General features: G+C 40.6%; 2 protein-coding genes across 4 annotated transcripts; one reads left to right on the top strand and one right to left on the bottom strand.

Moving 5' to 3' along the window:
• Positions 1-97: 97 nt before the first annotated feature.
• On the bottom strand, positions 98-4,959 carry ppt1 (palmitoyl-protein thioesterase 1 (ceroid-lipofuscinosis, neuronal 1, infantile)). Of its 3 annotated transcripts, none has more exons than XM_030788919.1 (10): positions 4,932-4,959; positions 2,928-3,050; positions 2,552-2,661; positions 2,294-2,421; positions 2,127-2,197; positions 1,474-1,576; positions 1,277-1,367; positions 1,076-1,174; positions 924-995; positions 98-649 (listed from the first exon to the last, which is right to left on the bottom strand). In XM_030788919.1, exons 2-10 carry the CDS (start codon positions 3,040-3,042, stop codon positions 527-529), a joined length of 912 nt encoding a protein of 303 aa, XP_030644779.1. In that variant the 5' UTR covers positions 3,043-3,050; positions 4,932-4,959; the 3' UTR covers positions 98-526. The 3 variants fall into 3 exon arrangements, with proteins under 3 accessions (XP_030644779.1, XP_030644778.1, XP_030644780.1); XM_030788918.1 differs by lacking the exon at positions 4,932-4,959 and adding an exon at positions 3,293-3,331; XM_030788920.1 differs by lacking the exons at positions 924-995; positions 4,932-4,959 and having other exon boundaries at positions 2,928-3,129.
• A 368-nt stretch (positions 4,960-5,327) lies between these two features.
• On the top strand, positions 5,328-12,027 carry si:ch1073-513e17.1 (sialin). The gene is made up of 12 exons (XM_030788917.1): positions 5,328-5,369; positions 6,100-6,181; positions 6,337-6,501; positions 6,860-7,074; positions 7,313-7,546; positions 7,731-7,905; positions 8,607-8,725; positions 9,581-9,742; positions 10,114-10,246; positions 10,478-10,625; positions 10,864-10,954; positions 11,164-12,027. Exons 3-12 carry the CDS (start codon positions 6,405-6,407, stop codon positions 11,326-11,328), a joined length of 1,539 nt encoding a protein of 512 aa, XP_030644777.1. The 5' UTR covers positions 5,328-5,369; positions 6,100-6,181; positions 6,337-6,404; the 3' UTR covers positions 11,329-12,027.

Raw genomic sequence — 12,027 nt, 5'->3', positions numbered from 1 at the left:
GATTCTTATCTTTTTTTGAATTCTAATTCTAAAACTGTAAAACAAATCCTGCATTTTAAAAAAATGCATCAGTTTTATGAATACAGTCATTTTTTTTATTTTTGTTTTATTTTAAAATCCAGCTAGAACAAGCAATGATTGGGTTTACACAGAACATTAAAAAAACACGTGTACTAACAAACTCATGGAACAACAAACACCTGAGAAAATTAATTAAGTGATCTTAAGGTTAGTAAGATTTTATGTGTTATTTATTTCACTAAGAAAAGATCAGCACAATGAGAAACTAAAAAAAACCCATTTAAAACAAGGTAGATCACGAAGCATTAAATTCTGTTACTTGTTTCTGCCCACAGAAACACAATCAGTTTTTTTTTTTTTTTTAAATGATGCCAAGAACTGGAATCTTGTCAAAGTTCCGAGGATCACTTGAGCCCAGTGCAGCGGGTCTGTGGATGTGCAATCAAAGAAGGGCATATGGGCGGAGCAGTGCTGTTTTGAGCGCTTCTTCCGCAGGCAGCTGTGCTCAGCGAATGTATGGCAGTATTTTGGCATTAAACCACTCCCTGCTGAACTGCAGGTGATCTCCCTCGGTGGCTAAGAACACAAGCTTCCCCGCCTTGTCCATTTCAGCCAAACCCAGACGATCCTGGATAAAAGACATGGTACAGTGATGAGACGGCGTGTAAAGAACATAAAATTAAAGGTCTGTACGCTCTCCACACAAATCTAAAATAAATAACATTGTTTCAAAATACAAATCAGTGTTAACAAAAGCTCATCACAAAGATATATTTCACTAACACCAACACTGATTCTTCTAGCTTATTGGTTGTTTTATCATAATTAGAAAACATAAAGGATGATTTAGTCAAAAGAAATCACACTGCGTGTGTGTCATCCTACGCTATAGAAGGATTCACCTCTTTATACAAAGCGCTCTCCTGTAGGGTTTCCGTTTCCTTAGCTTGACCAGGTTTCAGATATCCAAACCACTACGAGAGAGAACCAGGTTAGTCATGATGAACTGAAAGTGCGAGAAATGTCATCTGCAGCCCTGGTACAGTGCCCATACCTCTGAGACTACTGGATCCACCACACTGTCCTGCAGAAACTTGACCATGACAAACTTTTCAAGTGACATGAGGTTCTTCTTATAGGTCTCATTCACCCCCTATAGAATACGAAGAGACAGTTCAATTCCCTCTGCAGAGTACAGACAGGACAACACAGACACAAAATACACTGTTGATTCATCTAAGTCAAGTTGACTTACCCTCTCTTGGTTGATATCAGCAAGGAAGAGGCTGTGTTTCTTGTACAAGTCATCATTAAGGGGGTCATGCCAATATTGCGCCTGCACGAGGCTTAGGACAAATACAATGCATTTGATTAGAACAGGTAGGAAATGTGGGATTTTCACACACACTCATATGCAGACACACACACACGGATCTATATCCACACACTCACTGTTTCTGCACAAAATCCGAGTAGGCTTCAGTGTTCAGTTTCTTACGTATCCAGTCACAGATATGAGAACTCTCACCTGGGCAGCGCGGGAGACCATACACTCCTGTAAAACAGACCAGCAAATAAGGAACACCATTTCATGAGGAACATGAAATTTATTGCAAAAGTAAATGTTTTTTTTTTAAACCAGACAGTAAGAGAACACGTATGTGTGTGTGTGTGTGTGTGTGTGAGCTGCCATTCAGTTACAGGACAAATGACCCCCTTGCAAAAGGAACATAACTCTACAGGGAGAGAGCATACAGTGTGGTCAGACACTGAACAACTCATAGGTAGATGTTAAAGTGAGCTATATTCTATACAAGCACTGATTTTTCAGTCAAAAACACACAACCCATATCCAAACACTGTGGACTGCCCTCTATCCCTCATTCTATTAAACGGTTCAAAAGCTTGACCTTGCCGAACAGGTTGCTTTGGCAGTTTGCTTTGCCACACCCAATAGCTTGTTTTTTTTTTTTTGGAGAAAGTGCTTGAAATTTTGCACTCCCTTTATCTTGTGTTGTATCTGGCTCTTTTTTTCCTCATGGTATGTCATTACTAAAACACCCGTTAACCACAGACAGTATCCATCAAGCTCAGTGATGCAGTACCTTGATGTTGTCCACCTATTGAGATCAGGTTCTTCATTGGAGGATTTGGACACCGCTGGGCCACGGCGCGTCTGGTGGGTAGAGCAGACATGAAAGCCTAATTTCCCTTTTCCTATCATTACAAAACAGACTGACTTTACCCCTTGTTTTTATAAAGCACAACTCACAGGAACTGGCCTCCTTGAGAAAAACCCATTGCATTGTAACCGCCCTTCAGTTTCGGGTCCTGTGACAGCTGATGACACACAAAGGAGACCTGCTCATTCACATCCATGAAGAACCCGTTCTCTGTGTCCTGGAAAGCAATTCATATGACTGCATTATAAAGACTGGTTAAATGTAGGGGTGCAAATCATTTCAGTCTCTTTACAAGCTATAAGCATAAGTGGGGTAATCCACATTCAAATTAAGACTGCAAGCAGTACCTGAATGGGAGATTTGCCAACCATGAGCGACAAGACATAGATTCCTGACACTTCTTCCTCGATCATCTTCTTTATTGCACCCATACTCAATGGGTTACAACAGTTGTCCCCTACAAAGAAGTATAAAAATGACCGATAAACTGGGAAGTAAGTGTGCAATCTGTCTACGGAGATGGTTACTTCATCACATTCGAAAGACCGTGACTTGCAGTGTCACCGGCGAATGAGCAAGACCATACGTACTCCATTAATCGTGTTTTAAGCTTAAATGCGAATGATATCAAATTTATGTGAATGTTGCATTTACGTGCGCAATTCATCTCCGTATCTGGCGTGTGCTAGATAAAGAATAAGTTTTTATTGGCTATGTTCTCACCCATTCCATGCCACAGAATCAGAGGAAGAGAGCCATTGGATCCTCGAACCGAGCCGAGAAGAAATAGCAAAGAACTAGCCCCGAGGAAGAGACGTAAGGATGCTTCGATGGTCATCTTTGCACCTCAAGAGACAAATGGCAATATTTAATTTGAGTTCACCAATTTCACAAGGAAGCGAATTAAAAACAATCATGTGACATCTAAGGAGGAACTGTGGGGTTCACGTGATATAAACTGAGTCTCCAACCGAAAGAACCATGCATATTTAATAAGTGTAATTTTTTTGGTGAGCTGCACAAGGTTTTGTCCCAGCCCAGACAAAATTTGACAGTTTCGATATTCGAAAGTGTTGTGGTTGCATTACCATATTTCTGGCTGATGCCTAGACTTTCTTCCTCTTTAAGACTTAATGGCCGTTTGTTTCAGCGGGACAAGTGAAAAGTGCAGTGCTGCCGTCTACTGGCTTGGAAAGGTCGGGATACATGCGAGACATGCGATTTTTTTTGTAACTGAAATACTATAATTACAGAACAAAGTACATACAAATGAAGAGATGTACATATCTTACGTTAGGACAAAATACAGTTACATGTGATTTTCTTGTAAAGAAAGTGGAGGTTTTACAGTTTCAAATGTTTTTTTGTTTTAAGGAGGACCAGACTGAATCAATATGTTTGATCTAAATAGGAGCTCCTATCTAAAAACAATAAAACGGGGGAGGGGGGGGGGGGGGGGGGGGGGGATATTGCCATTAAAATGATCATACTTATCATACACGCAGGAGTACCCATATCTTTAAGGGACCAAACAATACATGTTTCCACAAAAAAGCAACATGTTAAACAATGTCCTCACTAGCAAAGGTTTTGCCACAAGGGTCGAAAAATGGGCAGCACAAAAATAAATGAATACAACAAAATGCACTGCTTATGTCGAGGTTATTCCTAAGTTTTTTGAGATAGTTTTTATCCCGATAGAATTGATGAATAAATTTAGATGACATTTTTTCCCCACTTTGTTACTGATTAGGCATAAGGCATGCCTTCTTCCATTCAACATCAACAACAAAGCGATGTCAATGAGATCAGATTTAAACGACATCTCTTTGGAACAGAGCTCTGTAAGGGGTTTGAAGAGAGAAACAAACTGTGCCTAGGAGGAGACTGTACTGGAGTAGTCTAACTGAGGGTAGTATTTGGTTATTGTCGGAGGCAACAATAAATTCTCTGCACAGGTCTCCTGAGTTCAGCAAGTTCTTGCTGTTTCTGTATAGATTTCTGGTTTAGTCACAATAAAAGACATGTTTGGCCAACTACTGATAAACCATATCGACAGAACACAAAACGTTTTCTGGTTTACGCATTAACACCGTTATCACAGGGTTATGTGTCTAACCATGCATTAATACTGCTCAATAATGAGGGAGCCTACCGTTTGGGAATCGCTCTCGAAGAACCTGCTGAATATCACACTGGTCATGAAGCGTGTTTCTGGAATCTGACGTTCAGTAAAGTTTTTCCTGTTCTCCCTTTGAACTGTTTCTTTTTCTTTCTTTCTTTTTTTTTTTTTTTTGCGTCAGTCTCGCCTAAAGTTCTCTGGTAAAGTGGTGTAATCTACTCCAGAGGACACCCGTCGTGCTCACTCATTGAAATATAGGCCTACAGTGGGCTCCTACTGATATGACTAGATCTGTTCCAGTAACCCAGTAATGAATTGTCTGGTCTTATTAGCTGCGATAAAATGTTCCCCGTAGCCCCCTTTCCCCTTTCTGCTTGCCTTAAGGTAATTACCCTGTATCTAAATGGGTTGCATGAAAAGCGACGTACCAACTCTTCTACAAGTGACCTATTTAAGCAAGGCTAGAGAAACAATTTAACAAAACAGGTCTGAATGAAACTTGCCACATATTAAATACACCTCAGACTAAAACAAATTCATTATCGTCATGAACACAACTCTTATCAAAGTTGTAGATACATAATATGTCTATAGACGTCACTTACTGCAACAATGAACTCGTTCCTTTACTGATCATATGACAACAGCAACTTTTGTCAAATTTTGGTAGGCACTGCAGACATTCGATTCATATACACATTGCTTGTGTTCTCAAGCCAGACGATCCTGCTGTTAGTCTATCCAGTATAATGCAGATCGTACCATCAACTGAGCAGCTTAAGTCACGTGACAACCGTTGACGGTAAAACAGGACTTCGCGTTCTTATGTTTTGTTAGGTCACTTTAGTCAATGTTGTTCTTACTGGTAATGAGTAGCTGAATGATGAACACTTTGTTTAACGATCTTAAAATGGAAGATTGTTAAACAAAGAAGACGAACTCGTTCCCATCACCAGCCAAGAGATCTCACATGTACGAATCTTTTTCAGCATAATCAATGGATGTTTTCAAAGATGTGTCATCCCAGCATCTTAGGCTATGTGGTAAGATGTGTAATGTTCCTTATTAAGCCGTAACGATCAAAAATACAATAATCATGTCACAGAAAAGAGAGCCATCAACGTGATATTGTACGAGCTATTCTAATATGCCGTAGAAAAATACTTCAAACGTACATTTTTAAATGTTTAGCGGATGAGTTATAGAGGCGTACTTTCTGATAATATGGAGAAGTGGATTTTGTTAAAAGTTATGTTCTGACGTGGGTGGTGTTCATTAACCTCATTTGTCATACCTGAACTTGTCACACTAGTTAGTGTGTCTGTCGGATGACATTGTGCATCTTTACACAATATCACGTGTGTGTGTTTACTGAAAAACTCCAGACAGAGTTACTTGGCAGCGCTTTTTTGAACCGGTGCCTTTCATTTGACTGCGGTCAGCAGAAACACAGTAGCCACATCTGAACAACAGAATGTTGTCACAAGTCTCCTGGACCAGTCCCAAGACTGTGCCTTTTCTTTTCTGGTCGGTTAAGACGGTTTTTATAACAATAAGAATTGTTACTCATGTAATCATTACCAGTTTTTCATCATTCTGTGAAACCGCACTTAAAGAGTGACTGGTTTTTATTGTTAAAAAAAAGCAACCATTGTCATGGCTCCAATGGAGAAGTGGAACTGACTTCACCTGATTTCACTGACTTCACCACTGACTTTTTTTTTCTTTTTCTTTTTTATTTCCACCACTTGGGGTGAAAACGGATGTCGACAGCCAAACTCAGCAGTTACTCTGAGTCACTCTGAACAATCACTGGCCTCTTCCATGCTGCTTTGAAAACTGTTCTGCTAAGTGGGTGAGTATTGTCTGAAGGGATTTCGGACTTTTCAAAGTGCATAGTTCAATCAGTATCAGACAAAAAGAAACATATTTTTGACTGCTGTATCTGATATGGAAGTCTCTGCGGTCGATCAATAATCTTATCGTAATGAGATTTCGTTTTTCTTGCAGACTGTGTAGACACCATGGTTCAGTAATCTTAAGGGACTCTGGACACTTGTTCGTCTTAACTAGCTGTCATGGCGGTACAAAATACTTATTCTATTAACTCTGCTGTGGAGGATGAGGCAGAAGAAACTACACCACTGCTCAAAAAACACGGAGAAGAAAACTTGGGTTTGTTTTTTGAATTGCTGAGAATAAATCAGTTTCATTCATAACTAGCTTGTCACCTCATTTTATGTAATCTGTTTCATCTGGAACATTCCATGTAATTTAAATGTTCCGTTAATAACCAACATGTGCTCTACTGAAGTGATGAAGTTAAAACAGGAAACCTTTGGACTTGCTTGTCCTCTGGTACCCGTCATAATTATCCCTATGTTATGAAATACCCTTATCGTCATGTCAAAAAAAGAATATTTGTAGCACATGTCTTAACACTTAAGTTATCATCGTGTAGTTATTTTAAGATTCTCAGTTCCTTCTGTGAAGTTACGGAAATGTTGTGACTGTGGTTCTGTATGTGTAACAGTGCCCCCCATATGCTGCTCTGTACGCTATAATCTGGCCACTCTGATGTTCTTGGGTTTCGCTGTGGTCTATGGTCTACGTGTCAACCTCAGCGTTGCCATGGTAGCCATGGTCAATGGAACTAGTGTCAAACCAATCAGTAACAGCAGTGTAGGAACAGAGTGTCCAGTGCACGCCCATAACTTTGACAACAGTAGTCAAGAACAAGATGATGGGGTGAGGACACTGTCTTCTCCTCACAACCACACTCAGTCATACAGATACACTCTCTTTAAGTACACGTCAGCAAATTTACACTTGTTTTCTCTCTCTCTCTCTCTCTCTCTCTCTCTCAACTTCCTGTTAAAATTATTTCTCCCCGTTATTCCCCCTATACTTCTCCACCATCCACTTTCTTCCTTCTTAAATACCTCCCTCTCCATATCTCTGTCTGTGTCTTTTACTCCTCATACAGAATCCACAATATGACTGGAGCCCTCAGACACAAGGGATGTTGCTGGGTGCTTTCTTTTTTGGATACCTTTTCACCCAGGTCCCAGGAGGATACCTGTCTGGTCACTTTGGGGGACGTATCTTTCTGGGTGGTGGTGTGCTTGGAACAGCAGTACTCACCTTGCTAACCCCTTTGGCTGCCCAGCTCGGAGCCAAATGGTTGTTTGCTTTGCGAGCGCTGGAAGGTTTTGGAGAAGTGAGAGAACACTCCAGCATCACAGTAGTGGAACTGAAAGATTTGATTTAAACATTTCACTGAGTGTACAATTTCTGTTTTCTTTTTTTTTTTTACTTTTACCAATGTAATGTAATGGTTGCTATCTGATGATAAAACGTAATGAATCATGTATGTTTGTGGGTGTGTATGTGTGTGTTTTCAGGGGGTGACATTTCCTGCCATGGCTGCCATGTGGGGACGCTGGGCCCCTCCATTAGAGAGGGCTCGTCTCATGACCTTCTCAGGGGCGGGAGGCAATTTTGGGGCCTTTGTGGCATTTCCACTCACAGGTTTTATTTGTCATAGTTGGGGCTGGCCAGCGGTCTTCTACTGCTGTGGTAAGAAATCACATGCTCTCGTCTGCAATCATTATTCATTATCATACTTTTATTTTACATATATATATATTTGTGTGTGTGTGTGTGTGTGTGTGTATTAGTATAATATGGATTGGAGAAATGTCAGAGCAGTCAGCATTCTGTAACCAAAGGCAGTGAGATTTTAAGTAGAAAAATTCCTTAATACTGATGGGCTCTGTCTTACTTGCCCTGAGCACATTTCTACAGTGATAAATGTTTCAAACTAGGGGAGACAGCCAAAGAGTGACCGTGCAATCATTTAAATGCCAGTGCATCAGAGCATTCTTTTACTTCAATTTTCCAAAACCTGGACTTAACGTCTGTTTTCTCTCAGCATCTTTTCATCTTTTCTTTCCTATGAAGTCAGAGAGAGAACCTCATCACAAGGCAAATTGACCGAATTTTGCTGAGAGTCACACGTTAAATATCTTTTTAGATATATTTGTATTTGTCTCTTGTTTAAATGAAGGAACAGGTAGAATTTAGTTAGTTCAGTTTAGTTTAGAGGTTAGTTTTGAAATTTTGCTTTAATGTAGAGTTATAGTTACATCTTGCATGTCGATGGCATATTTCAGGTACATTCCAGGTGGGGCATTTCTTCTCTACTTTCCTTGTTTTAGGAATTCCACATTTCAGAAATTCCTTTGTAAATTTTCTTTTGTTTCATTTCTCACCACCAGGGGGCGCAGGTTGTCTCTGGGCATTGTTTTGGTTCCTCTTCGTTTCAGATGATCCTCGCACTCATTCAAGTATAAGCACGCGTGAAAAAGATTACATCATCAACTCTATAGGTTCACAGGTAAGATGATTACTTTTGAGCTGATAAGGGAAAGTGCCTCATTCTCTTCAACTCTTTTTCAAACCAATATTGTGACTGGGGCTTTCCCCCGTTCGGCTGACCGCGTACGGTCGTGTTTTACAACCTTATTTTTATTACTAGTTGGATGAGTGGCATCACAGAATGGAACAGAGTTCATCTTTACCGTCAGTTACATTAATATAGTGTAAAAAATGTGCTGTACTGTAAAAATATAAAAGTAAACAGACTATACAGTTGTATACACAATTTTTGTAGAGCGTGTATAATTTGCACTGCACATACAATAACTTACAAGAATACATTATTTCAGACACTGAACCATATTCCAGCTTCCAATAAATATCCACTTAATTCATAGTATATTTATATCACAAATGTAGTTCACAGACTCAAAATAGCAGTAGGAATGAAATATTGTTCACTTTCTCCCAGACATTTACTTAAAACATGTAACCAGTGGTGTACTAGTACTGGTAGTGACCTACAGCACAATTTTTTACCAGTGCTGGGATAATGTAGTTAGAGCTCTGTCTCCTTCTTTACCAGTACTGGGATAGCATAGACAGTGCTCAGCTAACAGAAGATGGTATCATGGGAAAATACCCATGTAAAGCGTCATTTCACATTTCACAGAGGTGCACCTTCCATCTGGGACTGACAGTTCCACTGGCCAGCAGTCGTCTGTCATCATGTCTCTGATGACCAGTACCTGTACATGCTGTTGGCAGATTCTATTGTGTGATCCTGTACTTAACTGGAATTTTTTTTTTTTTTTAATAACAAATGTCAACTCACAGCACACTAAAGCCTTCTCGTTGGCGCTCTGTTATCCAGGGTGGATCACATGGGTGGGCAGTGCCTATTGTGTCCATGGCATTCTCTCTGCCTCTCTGGGCAATCATCATCTCTCAGATGTGTGCCAACTGGGCTTATTATACATTACTGACCTCAGGTCCTACATACATGGACACGGTGCTCCACTTTGACATACGGCAGGTGAGTGGTCACATGGTGTGAATCACACTGTAAAAGAAATGGAAATCTGCAGAGTACACTTAACCTAACAGTAATGGTAATGGCTTTGTGGTTGGCTTACACGACTGTTGAGGTGGACACATGTTATGGACTATTGCTTATTGCAGTATATCAGCTACAGTTCATGAACCTGATACATAAAGAGGAAAACTGATATAACTGTGTAACCTAATGATATTGTAATAGCATGTCACATAATCCTTGAGACAAGAGCATGCTATCTTGTTTCCTTTTTGCCCCTGTTTTTCCACTTGTTTTATTTATTTGTTTGTTTGTTTGTGTGTGTGTGTGTGTGTGTGTGTGTGTGTGTGTCTCTCTCTCTCTGCTGGTAGAACTCATTCCTCTCTGCTGTACCCTACCTGGGTGGCTGGTTGTTCTCTTTGTTGGGTGGTGCACTGGCAGACAACCTCCTGGAGAGGGAGCTACTGAGCGTCGCCGCTGTCAGGAAGATCTTCACTTTTGCAGGTCAGTCATGTCTCACATCTGTGTCTTTCACTTCCAATCCATAAAACCACAACACAGCAAATGTGTCCCCTAGGCCAGTACCAAGCACAAAGCTAACACAAATATGTGCCCTCCTGTGAATTCTCAGTATTTTTAATGCTTAACACAATTCAGTGTGAGGTTATAGGTCAAATGAGCGTCACAGTGTCTACTGGCAAATCCAAAATCTCATGTATGTGTTTTTTCCCCCAGGTCTATTCCTCTCAGCTGCGTTTCTTGCTGCCTTGGGTTTCTCAGGGTGCAGTGAGGTGCTGGCTGTCACCTTTCTCACACTCTCTACTACCATCGGTGGCCTAAGTGCAGCTGGCGTCTACATGAACCAAATCGACATTGCTCCACGGTACTCTCCCTAAACCTGCTCTCTGCCTGCCTTTCTGTTGCATAGTCTATCTGTGTACATCTATCTGTGAATTCCCATTTCTCACTTTTTCCTCGGTATCCACAGTGTTTAATTGCATGCTTTCACATCACCTCTTTAGGACCCTTATGGTCCTCCACACCATGCGTCTATCTCTTTGTTGATTACCTCACATTACTGGGTCGCATTTCTACAGCCTTCTTCTCACTTCTCCTCCAAGGTATGTAGGTATGCTTCAGGGGATCACAAACACTTTTGGGACCATTCCTGGAGTTTTGGCACCCATAGTAGTGGGCCAGCTTGCTAAAGATGTAAGCTCGCTCATCACTCCATTGTGTCACCCAGTCAAATCTGACTGTACACATCTTGCACTCTTACAAAATTAAAGTAGACATATATATATATATATATGTGTATTTATATTCAGCTTCTTTCATTCAACCTTGCATCTGCTATTTTTGTGTATTTTTGATACAATATTTACAAGTTTTATAACATTTTTCTTGATGCCCTGTAACAGCACTCTCTGGCTGGGTGGAGGAAAGTGTTCTGCTTGTCCGCGGGACTGAGCGCTTTCGGAGCTCTCTTCTTCACGTTTTTCGGCAGTGGGAAGGTCCAGAGCTGGGCGATGACGGAGGAGGAGGAGGAGGCAGACAGGGACAGGGAAGGTTCAGTATGTAGCTAACAGGGGTCTATACGCCAACTGGAAGAGGTGGAACTGCTCCAGGAAGACTCTTTTAAAATTTTAAATGTTTTGACCACTTTTCAGGGAGTGGTCAGGGAATTCAGGGAGATTGAAACCAGTGAAATGCCTTTTTTTTCTGTTAGAATGTCTTGTTTATTGTTATGATAACTGTATATCAGTGTTTTGATTTGATCAGAATTTGGTTTTGACTTGATGGTTGAGCAGTAAATGCTCAACACTTGCACCAGCTGACCTATGTTAGTCATTTAGTCCTGTTAGAGTTCTGATGTCGGCACCCGGCAACCAATTTGTGATTGGGCCACACTGGAACTTTTGGTTGTGAACTGACCTTAATTCTTGTTGTCCTCTATGTCTTTATCTGCAACCACTAGCCACTTTTGTTAGAAACACCGACCTTCTAGATACAACTTGTTGATTTACAGTTAGAGACTATGCCCCATCTTAATGTGACTATTTCACCCACTTAATGACGTATACCTACCTTATAGCTACACTACATATTTGTACAGTTGCACACTGAAGTCTATCTATTGCCATGCATGGTTTGTGTAAGCCATCCTCTAGCCCTTCATCAATGACTAGTTTTTGACCACTGGATTGCCATTGGTTGGATATTTTAGGGAAGCAGACCACTCTGAATCCAGTGACAGTGACGTGTGTTTTCATTTAAAAAAAAAA

The sequence above is a fragment of the Chanos chanos genome, chromosome 12, assembly GCF_902362185.1.
Source record: "Chanos chanos chromosome 12, fChaCha1.1, whole genome shotgun sequence".
NCBI lineage: Eukaryota > Metazoa > Chordata > Actinopteri > Gonorynchiformes > Chanidae > Chanos > Chanos chanos.
The sequence above is the reverse complement of the archived record's forward strand: the minus strand, read 5'-3'. Positions and strand labels throughout refer to the sequence as shown.